The 19432-nt window shown below is 43.5% G+C and overlaps 1 protein-coding gene across 3 annotated transcripts in view; it reads right to left on the bottom strand.

The window, feature by feature from the left end:
• RC3H1 (ring finger and CCCH-type domains 1) overlaps positions 1-19432 on the bottom strand; it is a 64914-nt gene that overhangs the window by 19037 nt on the left and 26445 nt on the right. The window contains exons 2-9 of one of the 3 annotated variants that reach the window (XM_036015368.1): positions 18535-18916; positions 15490-15610; positions 14563-14802; positions 13951-14126; positions 10763-10963; positions 7398-7524; positions 2676-2794; positions 655-767 (exon numbers count right to left, since the gene is read on the bottom strand). In XM_036015368.1, the coding sequence (XP_035871261.1) occupies positions 655-767; positions 2676-2794; positions 7398-7524; positions 10763-10963; positions 13951-14126; positions 14563-14802; positions 15490-15610; positions 18535-18765 (1328 nt within the window). In that variant the 5' untranslated portion in view covers positions 18766-18916. Of the gene's footprint in view, positions 1-654; positions 768-2675; positions 2795-7397; positions 7531-10762; positions 10964-13950; positions 14127-14562; positions 14803-15489; positions 15611-18534; positions 19214-19432 lie in introns of those variants that run through there. The other 2 variants (XM_028530957.2, XM_036015367.1) reach the window with 2 other exon arrangements.

Raw genomic sequence — 19432 nt, 5'->3', positions numbered from 1 at the left:
ACTTATAGTAACTAATATTGTGCTACCTACCTTTGCAGTAAGCCATGGCATCTACTTTAATGTATTACTGAATTCCAAGTTTAATATTTGGGATTTTACAAATGTTAATATGTGAGATAAATATGTAGTTTAATTATACCATTTTTCAAACTTAGTATTGCTGATTTTATAAAAAAATTTTAAAGTTTTTCTTTCTACTATGTGCTGGAAAATTTAACATCACTGAAATTACCTAGTCCTCCACATTTGAATATTTGTGAAACTCAACCTGGAAATTAAACAATTTCTTTAATAGAGCAGAGAGGCCATTTTTCCATTGGTCATATGTTACTCAATTAGTTAAAATCACTCAGTGAAAACTGATGAAAATTCTCAGAATTTTCATCTCTATTTTGGTAGTGAGAATGACTCAATTCTAGATTTAATTAACCAGAAATAGCTTCCTATTTTTAGGCACGGTGAAATGAAAGCTGAAAAGACTGCTTCAATCTTCTTTTTAAAAATTCCGTCTCATGTATTACTTTCTAAACATTTCCTGTTCATTGAAGAGAATACACCTACTCTTCTTGTCTTCTCCATGGCAGCAAGTCACTCTACTCAATAACTCGACCTTCTTCTGCTAGAAGGCCGAGTTCAATGACTTCTTGCACTTACTTTTCCAGTTCCTCCTGGGAGTGTGCAAATGTACAGCTGGCCCCGCGAGGGCATCCTCCTCTCTGCTTCATGTCTCGACACATGTACGTTTTGTATTTGCTATGCTGCGGAGGCTAAGTCCAAAAGTAAAACATTAGACATTAAAAAAAGATGGAAAAATTTCACTGCCATTTTAGGATCTTGATAATCTAGATGAACAATTCAGACTGACTGCTTCATACACTTACCTAGACTGCCCAGAGCGAAAGCGCTGGAAAGTCGTTCTGTCTTGTTTCAGAGAGCCCCAAAATAAGTTAATTAAAGAGAATGTAGTCCAGACACCCTGGTATGTTCTCAAACACATACCAAGGGAGGGAGGGAGGGAGGGAGGGAGGCCAGGGAAGGAGAGAGGTAGAGACGGAGGTAGAGGTAGGGGAGGAAAGAGGTAGACAGATAGATATTTGTCATTCACCCATTCTTGCATTCATTGGTTGACTCTAGTATGTGCCCTGACTGAGGATCAAACCCCCAACCTTAGTGTATCGGGATGATAACTCTAACCAACTGAGCTACCTGGCCAGGGCTCACATAAATTTTTGATTAAATTTCATGAGGGCTGGATGATATTCTTCCAGGTTTTATAATGAACAAACCACTGAAGTTCAGGACTTTTTAAATGTTTAAACTGTCTTCTAATATTTGTTTTGAACAATGTTTAGTTTACTTATAATCCTGTTTCTTTTCTTAAAAAAGATTTTATTTATTTATTTTTAGAGAGAGGGCAAGGGAGGGAGAACGAGAAGGAGAGAAACACCAAATGGTTGCCTTTCCCTCGCTCCCAGTTGGGGCACTTGGCCTGCAGCCCAGATGTGTGCACCGACTGGGAATTGAACCTCTTGGTTCACAGGCTGGCGCTCAACCCACCGATCCACACCAGCCAGGGCTGTAATTATGTTTCTTTATGACACACCACAAATCTACGATATGCCCTACAGCCGACAAACACTCTGTAACCAAGTCTTGACATATAGGCTGTATCAAGGACTTAACGTATCTCCCAAGGTACAAATGAAACTCATTATTTACAACTCAGTGATAAGGCAGGACAGTGGATTTAGGAGTTAATAAGTTATCAAACGCAATACTAAATGAAAGAAAAATTGATGCATTTTTATCACTAATTGGTAGAATTTAAAGGCTAATCTTACTAATTTTGTCACATTCTTCATAATGTCTCATGGAACAGGGAGTTAAAAAATAGGTTTTAATTTCATTTATTTCTGAATCAAAAAATAAAGCTCTGATTTGTGCTTAGATTGATTAGGATAATTACATCCACATCATTCTCCTTAAGACAGTTTTAATATATCTTGCCTCCCACAGAAGATTAAGAACAGTAAATAATCTATTGTTAATGTTTACCTGAGCCAGATAAATTAATAACGAAGTTTTAATTTCTCAAGTTTACTACTGCAAAATAAAAGAGCTAGTAATATAAATCCTGAGAGCGAAACAAAATTGTGGGAAGTTAAAAAGTCTAGTTACATGATGCATTATGTTATACTGCCATATATTTCATTTTAAAATTTTTTGAGAAAATTTGGCTCACTGGAATAAAAAACATTATGAATGAAAAATGTTACAATACCAATATGGAAAAAGCATTTACAAACATGTGAACGGTATTGGAGAGATGTAGCATGACCACGAAAAAGTGGTTCGTACTGTCAAACAGAGATGTTACAGTAACCAAAGAGACTAACTGGACTGAAACGGAATGAGCTTTAGCACAGAATCAAATGCTGCTACATCCACTGAGAAAAGTGATTCCAGCCCAGCATTAGGCCAACAAGAACTATTTCATTTCAATGTTGTCACATAAAAGCACCAGACTAATCCAGTGACTGGCTGCTAACCACGCTAAGCCCACACGTTGCCAGTGCAGTCCGAGTCTCAGAATGTGCGTGTCGCCTTGCTGGCTTGCGTGTGCCTGTGAAGACACCCGCGGTGGCGCGCGTCCATGTTTCCAGCCTCTCCCTCACCTGCTGCTGGTCGGCTCCTTTCTTGCTGTGGTTCTGGATGTAATCCACCAGCCCGTGTACCACCGTGCGCACGGCGACCAGCCCGTTTTCCAGCTGCTCCCAAGTAGGAGGAGGAGCATCTACACAACAAACACACACTTTTTAAAATGTTATTCACTGTTTTGCTCAACATTACATTAACAAAGGAGCTGTGTCAGCACTGCAGTGAAAGCAAGGTAAGCTTCAGGTGACAGCTTACTCACTTAAACCTCATTGTAAAGAAACCGATATATTCTTCTAAATCTGGGGTTGCAAACTGAACTGGCTGTAGGGACAGGGGAGGTAACAGAAAGCAATCAGGCAGCCCACACCACAGATGGCAGCTGTCCTGAGACCCTTAGTGTCGGAAATGACAACACATGGAGGGAGGGACTGTGCTGGACCACGCTGGACCGGAGAGGACGTCTCACATCTCAGGTCATGGTCACTATTAGACTTTAGCCGATAGTCGTGATGTGAAAATGCAAGGCTGGCACTGCCTGATACACCACAGTTTCCCAGGGAAAGCCCAAATTTGAGATTTTTATATAAAATTATCCAGTCTTTAAGTGTTGGTAACCTAAAACAATTTAGAATACTGTGCAGGCCAACACCGTGTGCACCAAACAAAATTTACCTGTGCACTGCCCACAGCAAACCAATCTGTAATGTGTATTTTGAAATTCCATACAAATCAAGTATTGATAAACAAATTTTAACGGTTTAATAGAAGAGCTAACGTATGAAGCAACTCTGCTGTCCATCTTCTTCATTTAGTGCGTTATTTCTCCAGGGCCGGCGGTGGGATTTTATAAAGGAAAAATTAACCACGGGGCTAAATATGACGTGTTTAATTAACTAATTAACTAATTTTGAGCACGAGAGAGAGACAGGCAGGCAGAGAGAGACATCAACTTGTTCCACTCACTTACTTATGCACTTGTTGGCTGATTTTTGTGTGTGCCCTGACCAGGGAGCAAACCGCAACCTTGGCGTGTTGGGAAAATGCTCTAACTAACTGAGCCACCCGGCCAGGGCTGCAATGTTCTTTAAAAGAAATATAAAATGATGTGAGGACACAGATGCAGAGATGGCGTCAGATTGGAGATGTTCTGAAAGATTTAGGTGATGGCATTTGAAATGGGTAGGCTTTGAAGGACACGTGAAATTTTAACAACAACAACAACAACAACGAAGATGAAGAGGTGGAGAAGGTAAAAAGAACAGTCACACACAAGCATTTTTTGGCACACCCAATTCCCAGGGATTGCTCTAGTCGCTGGGGAAGCAGTAGCAATCAAAACAAACATCCCTGCTACATTCAAGGAGAGGAGCCAGGAAGCAGGCAAGATAAACGGTCCAAATACAAAGTGTGCAGATGATCAGGAGCGAGTAAACCGAGCCGAGACAGGGAGTGAGAGAGGCGTGTGTGACGCTGTGGGCCGGGCGGACTGGGAGGGCCTCCTGAGGAGGCTGTGCCGGATCTCGGACCTCGGACCGAAAGCAGGGTCCGAACGGGCCCTGGGGACAGACGGGCAGAAGGACATCCTGGGACAGCAAGTGCGAAGCCCCGCTCCGGGAGCGGCCGGCCCGTCTGTGCGGGTGGAACCAGAGAGCCAGCGGGATGGGCATGTGCAGGAGACAGGGTGGGCGAGAGGTGAAGGACGACCGCATCCTGGGGGGCCCTGCAGGTCGTGGAGAAGATTCTGGCTTTTGCTGAGCAATGAAAGCCCTGAAGCAGAGGGGTGACGGGGTCGCCTTGGCACCTGTGCTCACACCGACAGACAGGAGGAGGCTGTTCTGCAGTTGGTGAGGAGAGCGAGGGGCGGCAGCAGTGAGAGGGAGAAGCAGGTGCCTCCCGAGTGCGCCGGGCCCACAGGACATGCTGACGGGGCAGATGTGCCGTACGAGGGAGAGAGGAGTCGGGGTGGTACCGCCAAGGTGTCTGCACCGAGGACACGGAGAGCCAGGGCTGTCACTAACCGGAATGGGGGTGGGGCGGGGGTCTGGAACTCACTTTTCAACTGATTCAGCTGGGAATTCTTATTTGATATTCAAGGTAGAGGCTGGAATGTTGGCTACTGAGCCGGCAGGTGGATACTCAAAACAGTTCTGGGAGAAGGTCTGGCCTGGATACACTGTTTGTTGCACAGACTCTAAACTGCTGCCCATTGTAACACACACACACCACACACACACACACACACACACACCATTGTTTTATGTGCCGAAAAATTCTGTTAAAGATTACTAACTAAACGATCACATTCCGCTGCTTGTACAACAAATGCATCCTAATTTCAGAAATGCTAAGATCTGAATAGAACTGTGGGCTTCAAAACTAATGAGATACAATAAATTCATGAGTTATATAAATAATATTTAAAGCCATGAGACTTTAAACAATGATTAGATAACATTTAAAGCACATTCTAGGGAATCAGAGTAAACAGGAAACAGAAGAGATACAAGGACTAACTCTGGGGGCACTCCGAAAGTTGGACGCCAGGGGGCAGAATGATCAGAAGCTGTGGAGAGGAGGAGGAAGCAGCCAAGGAGGCTGAGGAGGAGGACGGAAGAAAGAAGGAAGGAAACTAGGTGAGAGCGGAGGCCTGGAAGCCAAGTGAAAAAAGTGTCCTAAGCAGCAGAGTACACAACAATGGTAAACGCTGCTAACGAGCCAAACACAGTAAGCACCAAGAGTTGATGTCTGGAGTTTGCTACGTGGAAGTCATTTGTCACCTCGACAAAAGCAGATCGGATTACGTGGCGGAGATAAATTCCTGACTGCAGTAAGTTCGAGGGCCATAGGAAAGGAGAGAAGAGCAGTGGTAGGCGGATGGCAGGCGGTGTCAGAGCGTGTTACAACCAGAGGAGTAACGGTATGCTTGCAGGCTGGCAGACCCCAGCAGAGACGGAAAACTGGTGGTAAGAGACAGAGATGTGGGAAGGACGGACCTGACAAGACGACACCGGCACATAAGTGGGGGGGGGGGGGGGCGCCTCAGCTGCGGCCCAGTTTATCCGCGCTCACAGCAGGAGCACAGGACGATGGCTCAGACTCGAGCTGGTGGGTGACGGGTGGCGAGACTGGGAAGTGCTCTTCTCGTTGCTGGGTGATCAGAGCACAGACGAGAGGAAAACCACGTGCTCTAGGAACAGCTCTCTGATTGGTCTGGTTAAGCACTTTTGGTGGTGAACCCACAAAGGCAGGCTGGCAAAAACTCAGAGTGCTGAGTGCCACGTTCAGGAGTGCTAACCTTCCTCCTGCGAGCGAGCGCCGGGGTGCCGCTGAAGGCCTACGAGGCGGAAATGAGACTGGTGAGCGGAGCGGAGGGCACGCCGTCTCGGGAAGAGGCCCGAGGCCCTCACTGAGGCGGCGCTGACCGGCGCAGGGGCCAAGGGACCGGGTGGAAGGAGAACAGACAGACCCTGCCATCTGGAATGGCGTGCGGAGCAGGGGAAAGGAACAGAGAAAGTAACGAGAGAGACTCGGGTTTTGAGCTCGCGTTCCTGGAGAACGGGTCGTTCACAGAGAGAGGGCACGGGAGGAAGGGCAGGCCCGCAGCGAGGATGGGGCGAGGAGCCCACGGCGCGTCTCAGAAGGCACCTGGGACGGCCCGCAGTGGGGAAGGCAGAGCAGTGGCGCGGATATCCGGGAGTCTGCTGTCTGTGAGGAGAGACACCGGCGCGGGGAACGAATGACCATCACCCACGGGGTACGGAGCACACACGGTTCCAGGACACAGCCATCCCATCCGCTCCTTGGTGGGCAGGAGGGGAGAGAACGGCCAAAATAAGACAGAAACCGCATTCAGACAGATCAGAAGATCACCGTAAGACTACAGATACCAGCTATACGCTACTATAAGAGTTCCTGTATCAAGGGAGTAGTCAACAGCATTATCAAATAATGTAAGGACCGAGAGAAGCTTTTGTAATTAGAAAGTTGGAAATTCATAGTAAATGTTAAGAGAGTCCTAGTTCAGCCCTGGCCAGTGCAGCTCAGTGGACTGAGAGCTGGCCAGTGAACCAAAGGGTCGCTGGTTCAATTCCCAGTCAGGGCACCTGCCTGGGTTGTGGGCAAGGTCCCCGGTGGTGGTGGTGGGGGGTACGTGAGAGGCAACCACACACTGATGTTTCTCTCCCTTTCTCCCTCCCTCCCTCCGCCTCTTTCTAAAAATAAAAAATCTGTAAAAAGAAAGAGAGTTTTAGTTCAGTAGTGGGAATATACACAGGAACTGCAACACACAAGCCAACATGTCTCAGATGAAGTATGAGGCGGAAGATGAAGGTTGGGTGACTTTCAGGTCAGGAAGAAGGGATAGGAAAGGGACTGCAAACGGGGGGGGGGGGGGAAATGGGACCAAAAATGCAACTAATGACATATGATTTAGAAAAAGGAAAAAACTTGAGTTTTGTCAAGAGTTGAGAATGGCTAAATACAGCACACCTTTACAGTGAGAGAAAGGAAATGTAAAAAGAGAACCTATGAACAGCAGAGTAAAAAGTACTAAGTAACAATCAGTTGAAGTAACAACAGAGACGAGGAAGACTGGAGCCAGAAACTTAAAAATATTGTAGAAAAAACCTGAAATAACCATTTTGGGAAATTCTAGAAGACTGTAACAAGGAATAATTAAAACACCACCAAGCAGCACCGGGGCATGCGGAGGACACAGCCCAGGCGTTTCCTTGGTTTACCTGGACTAGGGTCGATGTTCGCCAGTAGCTCCAAATGGGGCCGCAGGCGGTTCAAGTTTGCTGGATCTCCAGTCCGCTGGAGAGCAATCGTTAGTTCCTGAACACTTTGTGCAAAAGAGGCTGGAGTCTGCAACTTAAAAAAGAAAAATATTAACTTCCCCAAAGGCCAGATAATCCCTTTAAAATAAAGATTACTTACAATACTCACAATCATTTTTGCAATTTATTAAGTTTAATCTTTATCTCCCTGCACATCCCACGCTCTGGCCAGACCGGATTACCTACTGCTACCTGGGCGAACCCTGCATTTCTCTGCGGCTACAGAGCCTGGCGCATTCCCCCTGCCGCCGGGCCTCACGGGGAGAGCGCTCCTGGCTCTCAGCTGGGAAGTACTTTTGCCATTTTATGTTCTCACAGTCTGGCTCTTGGGACCCTTCCAAATAACTGAAGTTTGGAAACACAGTCTAGAGATAATGCTATACAAAGGCAAGAACCATGAAACTGAACTCAGCTGGAGTTGGAGTTCCAGTTCTCTTCCAGACCAAAGATCATGACACTGGCTATGACCTTTACAGACTCAGCCTGAAGTGCATGTGCTGTATGGACTAAATAATTTCCAAAGTCCACTGTAACTCCCAAAAATCCTAATTCAGTTTGGGATTCTTAGAACCCACCAGGTTGTATGTTTTCCTAGGGCTTAATGCATTAACTTCCTTATGTTGCCCACATATGGCCTTTAACAGGAAAAAAGGTTGGTCATGTGATAATAACTGAGGTTTACACTTGGAAAAGTTAACTGTTCATTAACACAGGTGAGAGTACTTCCCTCACTAAAGGTCACTCTATAAAAGATCATTTTTCTTTAAAAGCATACATTTTAAAAGACATGAAAAATACTACTACTAGAATGTTGACATATCTATGTTTAATTTTTTTCATCTGTACACCTTTTTTACCTAGCTATAATCAGTTTATAAAATTATGGTTTTGGCTACCTTTGACATTATAACAAAACATTTTGATATTGCTATCCACAAAAGTAAGTATCTGATATAATGACAATACCCCTGTATCTACCACAAAGACTTAATTAAAATATTTCACTAATTTTTTAAAAGAAACTAAATACTATTTACCAGTTGCAGAAAGTATCTGTTCTGACATAACTGTAATTTTAATGGCCATAAAATGGTGTTCTGAGTAGATACTTCTTAACTTTTTTAACCATCCCCTCATTTTCTTTATAAATAATATAGCAACTAATACTTTTGAGCTCACAACCTTTGTGAAAGCTTAGATTATTTCCTTAAAACAAATTATTAGGAATAAAAAAAATTATTAGGAATATTGAGTTTGGCCAAAGGACAGGAATATTTTGAATTTTTATTCACTGAGCTCCCCCAAAGATCCGTAATGCATTTTATAAGCCATCAGCAATGTATGAGCATATGTTTCTTTTACTAATTAAACAGGCAACGTTTGACTTGTCACTGTTTTAAATGTGTATTTAATTACTATTGGGGCTGAACTCTACCCAGTCAACTAGATATATTTCTCCTTTGTGAATTGTTAATTCGTGTTTCTTTGTCTATTAATTTACTAGGATTATTGCTTTTCTTATCAATTTTAATAAATATTCCCACTGTTCAATACAGTAGCCATTAGCAGCATGTGGCTATTTACATTAATTAAAAAATTTAGTTCCTCAGTTGCACAAATCACATTTCAGTTGCTGAATAACCATGTGCGAGCCCTGGCCAGCTAGCTCTGTTAGTTAGAGCGCCATCCCCACACACCAAGGTTGAGGGTTCAATCCCCGGTCAGGGCATGTGCAAGAAACAACCAATGAACACATAGATAAGTGGAACAAAAAAGCGATGTTGCTTTTTGTGCCTCTCCCTTCCTGCCCACCCCTCAAAAATCAATTAAGAAAATACCCATGTGTGGCCAATGATCACTGTATCGGACAGTGCATATGTAGAACATTCTATTATCACAGCAAGTTCTACTGCTCTATATAATGATAATACATCCCATACCCTGCAAAGCATGTTTATCAGTTTGCTGTATGAAGGTGTCTGGAAGTTCAAATTCTTGCTCATAATGTGAGAAAATTATTACAGGACATACACCTAGTTACATAGTTCAGTTCAGACAATAAGGCCAAAACTTCCTTGTAGAATCTTCGTAAAAGAAGTCAAGATTCTCTTCAGTGGTAGAAAGCTACTTCTTTAAGAGATCATTACTAGGGTTTCGATATGTTACAGTCAGTCAGTTGCATAATTTTAGACCTACGAGCTGCAGGTCAAGTTTGGTTAAGTGGTTATGAACATGCATCCCAGAGTCAGAACACCCCGGTTCAAACCCAGGTCTGTCTCGGGAGGAGTGTCCTTAACCTCTCTGCCTCTACACGGAAAGGATCGAACAGCACTGCTGCGAAGAATACATGACTGCATTCTTTAAACCACACGGAACGTACCCAGTCAGCTCTCAGTAAGTGCTAAATATCTGGGCAACATCTTGACCTTATTTCTTCCAATTAATGGTAGGGTGGACTCTATAAAGGTCAGTACATAATCTCTATGGTTATAAGTATGTAAGGTAAAACAGTAAAAATTAAATAGTATGACTGAACATAATATATTTACATGGCATTCTAAGGCTTTTTTATAGTGCGTTCATATATTTCACATTGAATTACAACACATTTATAGTATACCCCAGTTTTTTCTTAGTATGCTCCTATTTTAAGAAAATTAAAAATAGCTCTTAGAGTCAGAAATAATGGAGGCTGACCTAAAATTCATGTATACTCTACTGATTTTTTCATCATAACAAACAACAGATAAAGTAGAGAAGTAAGTTTACTGAAAATTTGGACAAATTTAGAATGGTTGGTAACTTATGTGAAATTTTTCTGGCTGAGAATATAGGAAACCTCCATGTGAACACCTTCCAGGCCGTAAGTGGCTGCTGCAAGCAGACAATAAAGGCGTTCAGACAACGGGTTTAACTAACGCAGTGAACAGAACTCTGGGAACAGTGAAGGGAGGGAATCAATGAGGTAAGAGACGAGAGCCTCTCAGAGAAACGAGCGAGCGCACACTGGATCAAGCCTCACGACACCCATCAAATCTTGTCTGAACGGTGTCCATTATCCCTCAATTTGAAACAGTCTTTATACGAACAAGCTGGCATACGATGGGACTAGCTATGACATGCCACCCGACTGCAGAGAACACACGTCATAAGGAGTCTGACGCGCAGTGCGCCCCCTAACACACACGGCTCAAACGAGTGAGTTGCCAGATCACGCATTACCGACACCCAGACCAGCCCGGGAAGGAGGAACAACAAAGGTCTACCTTGTCAATGATGGACTGCATGTGAGACTTGTGGGTCTGGTCTCCGTACAGCAGCGAGGACCACTGGTCCGGCGCGATGCGCAGGCCCGCCTCCATCGCTATCTGCACGATCTGGGAGTCGTGCTCTCGCCGCAGCGCTTCGTAGGTTCTGAATTCTTCCTTCAGCTGCATCAGAGAAGAGTCTTCGTCGCGCTTGGTGACCTGTTGGGCGCACAGGATCTCGTCGTGAGTCAGAGAAAGAACAAAATGGGCTGATACTTTGTAAGAGCCTTTACAGATAATGGATAATTTTTAATGTAACAAATCTCTTTTAGTAACAACAGCAAGATTAAAACAGGGCACAGCCTTTTGCCAATAAAACATTTCCCTTTTACTGATGTCAAAATCTTCTGGAATGAGTATGTGCTGGAACAAATCCAAAGACTGAACAGACCTTAACACACAGTGCGCTTTAAACCATGTGTGTGTGTGTGTGTATTATGCCTTAGTGAGAAAAAATACTAATACAAGTGCAATTATTCTGACAAACAATGTACATTTGTTTTCCGTAACCATGGAGTACCACTGCAGGGTTTGCCTGGTGTTGAGCTAGCCGGTACTCCTAACTGGAGCTCTGGATGCTGGTGTGACTCTCAAGATGACTAATTCTACGTGGCTTAATTCTCCTTGGAGATTTGTAGGGTGAGCCACCAACAGAAAGTGTAAATTCTGAGATGCTGAACTATAACAATGATGGTAACGATAATATCGTTTAGTAATTAAAATAATTAACACTTATTGAGCACTTAGCATGTGCCAGTCAATGTATTAAGCTACCTTACCAACTGTTACATGGAAGTGTTAACCCATTTAACTCTCCAAACTTGTTGGGGTAGATGCTATTGTTCTCATACCCAGTAATTCACACTTGAAGTCAAGCTGGGTTTAGCCCAAATCCTTAACATATCAAAGTAAAATAATTTATTCTTGTCTAGGATCACCTTACATCCTAACACATTTTAGAACATATTTTGCCTAGGACTCAACCTTTTAGGACTCAAATTCCTCTAGCAGAAAACTTCCATCAAAGAAGCTACAAAATGTTTTAGTTGAGACTTCTAGGTCATACTGATACAATATTTGAAAGCATATTCCATTCGTATTACAAGAAGATCGAACTTAAATTTCGTTAGGCAAGTCCATAGAAAGACCAAATAAATAAATTAAAAAATCAAGAACTACAGTTACAGAAAGGAAACATATTTCGCCACAATTAAAAAGCAAGTCAAAAGACCAAATGCATATATGCATATGTGTGAGAACGCCTCCTCAACGGAGGCTAACCCTCGGTAACGTGGAGACTGGGCTTTCTACGCGACATACTGGGGTTCCCCGTACTCGGCTCTCAAAAGTGTCTGTAACTAAAAACAATCCAGGGTTTCCAGGAGAGGCAACGTCTGAAGTCCTGCAACTGTGCTGTGCTGAGAACCAGCAGAACTGTCCCGCAGCTGGAAAAGCTGCTCCAATGGAAGCGAGAGATGCTGGAAGGACACAGCTGGATGCAGCTGGATGCACCGTACCCCTGCCAGGCAGAGTGGGGACCAGAGCCCGGCCTGAGTCCCACGAGGAAGACGAAATGGGCACTGGCACACACTCTGCCACAGCGAGTGAAGGTCAGGGTGTGGACCTAGTGCAATATGAGGAGATAAGTCTCTTTGTGGGTGAGAGTGTGGTATGAACCACACCAAGAGAATAAAGTGAGTGGACAATGAAATAAAGGGAAATAATCATGATCTAAGTGAAAAATAAGTGCATTTGTACAAATGTCCAATCTTTTTAAAAATTGCTATTAATGCTTTTAATTAGGATGGAGAATTTCACCTGGTGGGCACCTAGGTGGGTTTCTGAGCCCCCTGTTATTCTCCGCAGGGGAGGGTGGGCTTTCCCTTCCTCTGTAAGCGTCCCACATGGTACCTGCCTGGTGCTGTTCCCAGAGAACAAGTCACCCTGAAGCAGACAGACATTCTGAAGTGGCTTCTGGGTTCTAGTACACAATCGTGTTGTCACAAGCACTTATAACAAGTGTGCATTATTTAGGGACAATCTGGACCAGCTGGAGTTATTGTAGCTTAAGGCTCTGACCGTTCCAGAGGTACCTAAGGAAAGTGACAGGGATGGACCCACACCTGAAGTCCACACCTCATTTTCAGTAAATAATCTGACTCTAGGAAAAGAATAAGGTTGGCTTTTAGATAGAGCTTTAAAAAAAATTTGTCCTGGACAGGTAGCTGGCTAGAGTACCATCCCCTTGTGTCAAGGTCAAGGCACACATAAGAATCAACCAATGAATGCAGAAAGGTGGAAAGACAGATGGCTGTTTCTTTCTTTTTTTTTTTTCCCTGTCTCCATTCCCCTCTCTCTAAAAATCAATCATTATTTTTTTTAAATGAATAAAATAAATTTTTAACATTAATTCTGTATACTCTCCCGTTCATTTTGTGGGCCATTTTATTCTTTTCAAAAAATGAGAGAACAGAATTTAGTAGGATGGCTAATGTCAGATTTTTTTTTTTTTTAGTTTGAGTGTCAGGTGAGGGAATGGGGTGACCTAGGAATGGATTTCCACGTTGCTTGGGCGAATTAACAACATTTAGAGACATGCCTCCCTGGTCCATGCAGCACTGGTTATGGGTTGTATCAGAAGCCAGAAGCCTTGACATTAGGAGTCAGGAAAACGAGATGAACAATAAATGAGACGGGGGCACCGGTGTGGGAAGCAGCACGGAACCGATCTAGAACACGAAGGAGTCTGCCCAGCATCACTCCCCATCCTGGAACCCCCACCTGGAGCCCCGGGACCCTGCGTGTGGAGCCGTCCCGGAGCAAACGGCCAAATACCGCTCACTTCCTGCTTCAGTGGCTCTCTATTCCGAACATTTCTTTCTGTGTCCCGGCAGAAGACTGACACAGCTTATTAGTCTCTCCAAACACAAAAATCTCTGAGGCTTGGCTTGATCTATATTGTTCAATATCCAACATCCAAATTTAATATAAAAAGATTTAACTTTAATAGGACACTATATATAGTCTTTACAAGAAAAACTGAATTTTCTGAAAAGACACAGGCACCTTGATTAAACTCCGAGTCGCACTACCTGCTCAGGGAAGGGCAGTGCTTCCTTCAGGCGGAAGTGGGGCCGAGTGCGTACCTTGAAGCAGGAGGCTCGATAAAGGAGCTGGACAACATGCCCAATGCTAGTTTTGGAGGCTTGCGGGAACCGAGGCTCCAACCTTTGCACCACAAAGAGAACCAGTACTTTTCTGGATAGAGCAGAACCATCTTCTAAGGCCAGGAGAACCAGCTTCAGAGCTTCCTCCTGCATTGCTAGGAAAAGATGGGCAAACCCCAAATTTATCACATGCAGGGATAAGACAAATCCCCTTATCAGAGGGGCAAAATTCAGTAATTTTTGCAGGTATCACCTGATAAACAGGTAACACAATAACAGATAGTCACAGTTAGACTTTTTAAGCTTTGGGGGCATTTTTGTATTACATTCTGTATATTTTATTTAGGAAAGCAGATAAAAAGTTAATACATTTAAGAAAAACTTCTATCAATATGAACAAACTTTGGCATTAAGGGAAGTTTTAAGAGCTCTGTAAAACTAACATGGAATTACCCAAGCTATGATTATCAAATGGGATATTGTTTGATGATAGTAGAATCTGCAATGAATTCGCCTCCGCACATATTTCTAGTTCCTACACCACACTTTTAGAATTACTAGCAGAGCAGCCGTGAAAATTTAATTCTATACCTGGTCCAAGGAACTGGCAGCCGCGGGCCCTGACTGCCGCCCAAAGATTGGAAGAGAGCTGTTGAGGGTTCTGGTGCTGGAGGATGAGCTCTGTGACTGTCCGTTCGCCCAAAGACCGGGCTGCCCGCATGGCACGAATCCTGCCCTCTTCTTCCACGAGCTGGCAGTGGACCAGCGTCACCAGCTTCCTCTGCATCGGGCGGCTCAGGACACTCTGAGTCGTGCTGTTCAGACCCACTCCTTTGAAAGAGAGCAGAAAGCCATTCCTCGGTTTACAAGGTAATCTCAGAGGCCAGGAAAACTTCCTCTGATGGGCTGATTGATGTATGGGCGTATGAACGGTTCTGGGTTCTGCTAGGATACCTCAAGTGAGCAATACAATTACACAAGGGAAGCCTTTTTAGAGGCACACAGAAGCGGTTACCTCGTGTGAATATTCATGACATTCAATATACTCTTACTCATTTGAATCGTGGAGAAATAAAGATCGAGAGGCCAGACGATGACACTTAGTTGAAGACCCACACCTGGAGGTCATGACAGTTCTGGCACGTTAGTTCCTAGTGGTTACTCTTACCTTCCCGGCGACAACAGGCTGTGATGGCCAGACACCACCAGCACCTTCCAGTGCCACTACACCCCCTGCAGCACGCCGTACAAGAGGGAACCGCGGGCAGACGATTCAGAGCTGTCCTGTGCTAGCAAGCCCTTCTGAAGCCGTCACTGCATTTACACTTGGATTTTCTTCTGCATCTCATTCGAGTAATGTTTCCAACATCACCTAGACCCTCACTCACTACAGTATATGGTGCGGTTTGCAATGGCGTCATTTAGGACCAGTGAGTCTGGTTTACAATAAATAAGGGAATCTCATTAACATTCATTTAAGAAACACTGGCTTGGCATTGGTAACTGCATCCCACTTACCTCTAGCACTGCTGAGTGGTTTCAGGTACAATGCTAATTCTTCTACACACTTCTTGGCTTCCTCATAATGCTTTGTATCTTCCACCCCACTACACAGAGTGATGGGCGGCTGCTCAGGGACCTGGAGGCCAAAAGAAAAGGTTTCCTTCATGCTCACGAGCCAACCACACGACAGCGGGGCCGAGTGTGCACGTGCACTGCCACTGACCCCGGTGACATCAGAACCCCCAGCGAATGTACTGAATGATTTTTATTCTTTAAAGATGTTACTTATTAACTTTTAGAGAGAGAGGAAGGGAGGGAGAAGGAGAAAGAGAAAGAGCAATCGGTTGTCTCTCCAACAGGAGACCTTTGGTTTTGCAGGATGATGCCCAACCAACCGAGCCATACCAGTCAGGGCTAAATTTACTGGATTCTTACAGAACTCCATGTTGCTTTAACTGCTGCCCCTGCCATCTATTCCTTCCCAACCCCCACCAGCCCTACAGAAAAACTAACCTATCAATATTTTCTGTTTCCATGGATTTGCCTATGTTGGACACTCCAGATAAACAGAATCAGAATCATACAGTAACTTCCAAAACAACTGCACCATTTCGCACTCCCACCAACAATAAGTGAGTTTCTGTTGTTCCACAGCCTCGCCAGCATTTGGTGGTGTCAGTGTTTCAGATTTTAGGTGTTCTAACTGATGTGCAGTAGCATTTCATTGTTTTAATTTGCGACTCTAAATGACAAATGATGCTGAGCTCATTTATTTGTTCACTTGCCATCTCAATGTCTTCTTTGGTGAGGTGTCTCTTCAGATCTTTGCCTATTTTAAAATTATGTTCTTTTTATTAAGTTGCAAGAGTCTTTTGTATATTCTAGACACAAGTTTCTTACCAGACAGATGAGTTACAATTGTTTTCTCCCATTCCGTGGGTTGTTTTGTTCACTCTCTTAACAATGTCCTTTGAAGCACAAAGTTTTAAATTTTGATTTAGTTCAATGTATCTTTTGCCTTGTGCTTTTGGTTTCACAGTTAAAAAAACTACTGCCTACTCAAAGGTCACCGATATATGCAGGCCTACATTCCTTCCAAGGTTTTGTAGTGCCAGCTCCTACAATGGACCCTTTGATCTACTTGGAGTCAACTTTTGTACACGGCATGAGGCAGAGATCCCAATTCACTCTTTCACACTTGGATAGCAAGTCTTCCCAGAACCGCTTGTTGGCAAGACTGTCCTTTCCCCACTGAACGGTTTTGGCAACCGTGTCAAAAACCGTCTGACCACACACAGGTTTGTTTCTGCACCCTCCATTCCGTTCCACTGATCTAAACACGTCTCCATGCCAGCGCCACACCCACTCAACCACTCGAGCTTTTCAGTTTCAATATCAGAAAGTGTGGTTCCATGTGAACTTTAGGATGAACCTGTCTACTTTTGAAAGAAAAAAAGAACACCATTGGGATTTTGATAGAGCCTGCACTGAATCCGCAGATCATCTTGGGTTATATTCCATCTTCCCCACACGAAGTCTGCTCCGCCATGAGCACAGAATGCCTTTCCATTTATTTATGTCTTTTTAAATTCCAGCAATGTTTGGTAGTTTTTGGGGTACCCGTCTTTCACCTCCTTTGCTAAATTTATTCTTTTGTGATGCTACTGTAAGTGCAAGTGTTTTCTTAATTTCTTTTTGGATTGTTCACTGTTAGTATATAGATATGCAACTGAGTTTTGCTTATTGATTGTATATCCTACAACTTTAATTAACTTATTAGCTCTACCAGTTTTTAGATGGAAATCTTTGTGTTGAAATACATACTATTCTATCCTTGAAATTTCACAAACATTAGCTGTTTCTCTTAAGACATAAAAGGTCTTGTATAATTTTGTTAACCAGGGCCACCCCAGGAAATTCGATGAAAAGAAAAACATATGATAAGGCCTTACTCATTCTGTAGAAACAGAATCAGTTCACCCTTAAATATCTTTAGGAAAACAAGTAAGCCTTGATTATTTGTTATTAAAATATTGTATTTCTCCTAATTGTATTCTCTAAATTGTTACCTCCTAATAAGTCAATTTTTAAAAATGTTTCCAAAATGTCATACTGGAATTTTCAAAATGAAAAGAAAAGTGATTATGAAATAAGAAGCACAGGAAGAAAAGAAAAACAATCAGCTGTACTTTCCCCTCTGACAAATGTTTTGTGGTATGGTCGGTGACACCTTTTGATAAGAACTGTTCTCTTTAACTCCAACACACACAATATTGACCTTCTCTGCTTTATGGCAGCTTTTAGCAAGGTAGCAGTAGGGTTAGATTCAAAGTTCCAATGTATTTATCCAGATAATAATTCACGGTAACCAGATGGTACTTCAGACTCACACTATGCAAATGAACCTGGTAAGGGATTATTTAAGTGAATCACGTGTAGCTCTCAAAAAAACGGCCTCTCTTGGCTTTGTGAAACCTTCTGAGGGTATCATGGATCTCTAGTCTGAGAACACTGACATAAAACTTCTGCAGCACTACTTTCAGAGTTACCACACCGCTTTGATAGGCACGCAGGGATATCTGCTCCTGCTCTAGACACCCGGCTCCCAAAGGCTATGAGCTTCAGTTTTCGTTCCCTTCTTCATCTTCCATTTCTGTTAGTGTCTACAAAGTTAAATTCTCAAGCACCTTCACTTTTCTTGTTAAGTAAAATGCAATGGTTTTATGAATGGTATTTTCCTCCTAAGAGGTCCTTGGGACTACTTTTCAGGTTGCACTAGCAATCTGAACAGCTAAGACTGCTGAGAAAGCCTAACCACCAGATTGTTACTGCACATGACAGGACTCACTGGACCACCACCTAACTCTCCCAACAGACCAAAATAAAGGGCTTGCATGGGACTGAACAGAACTCTATTTAAATAGAGGACAACACTACCCAGTTTTAATTCGACAGTTTTTTCTCAGCAAGAAAACAAAGAGAGAGAGAGAGAGAGAGGGAGAGGGAAAAAGAGAGAGAAAGAGAGAGAAATTACAAGGTGTCATAGGTCACACCCCATACCTGAGCACCCACTAGCTGCAGCAATGCCGAGTTCACCGGGAGGAGCTCGATGTCTGTATTGATAGTGGTCTGGTCGAAGGGGCAAGCCTTGCGGTGGAGTTTATTCAGGCACATCTTGCAGACAGTATGGCCACAACCCAAACTGATGGGCTTTCGAATTGTTTCGTCGAAAGTCTGAGTGCAAATCGGGCAGGAAAGGAAATCCGTCCACTGTGGAGCTTGTACAGGCATTGCTTCTGGAGTTACAATTCACTAACACACACGCGCACACACACAAATATCTAAAGCAAAGATTCCACTGGAATCAAAAATCTTTGAAAAAAGTTTATCTTTTTTTAAATATTTTCTGTAGATACAGTCAGCACATAGTGTGAAATATAACCTGGAAAACAAAGAAAAAGAAAAAAAATGAGTCCTCCTTTTTACATTAAGCTGTGCCCTCTCATCCCACTACCCACAACCTTTTATACCACAGTTATGTCACCGCAGTCCTTCTTTTTGCACTTTTACATAATTAGAGCTGTAACAAAACACTTGGCCTCAGCCCCGCAGTTTAAAGACTGGGGACAGACCCCAGGAGATGAAGTAACTTGCCTAAAGTGACACTTGAAGTTAGTAATAAAATTGAAAAGAACCAGGACCTAAGTCTCTCAAATTTATCTAAATCTGTGGTTGTGTTATATTTGAAAAGTAGCCTTTTAAAAATTCACTGATTTGGAGAGGGAGACAGACGGACAGACAGACATCAGTCTGCTGGTCCACTGACCCACGCGCTCATCGGCGGGTTCCTCCTTGTGCCCCGACTGGGGACTGAGCCTGCGACCGCCGTGTACGGGGACAACGTTCTCACCAACAGAACTGCCCGGCCAGGGTCTAAACCTTAGCCTTTTTACGGCGG

The sequence above is a fragment of the Phyllostomus discolor genome, chromosome 14, assembly GCF_004126475.2.
Source record: "Phyllostomus discolor isolate MPI-MPIP mPhyDis1 chromosome 14, mPhyDis1.pri.v3, whole genome shotgun sequence".
NCBI classification, from domain to species: domain Eukaryota; kingdom Metazoa; phylum Chordata; class Mammalia; order Chiroptera; family Phyllostomidae; genus Phyllostomus; species Phyllostomus discolor.
This window is presented reverse-complemented; position numbering and strand designations above follow the sequence as displayed.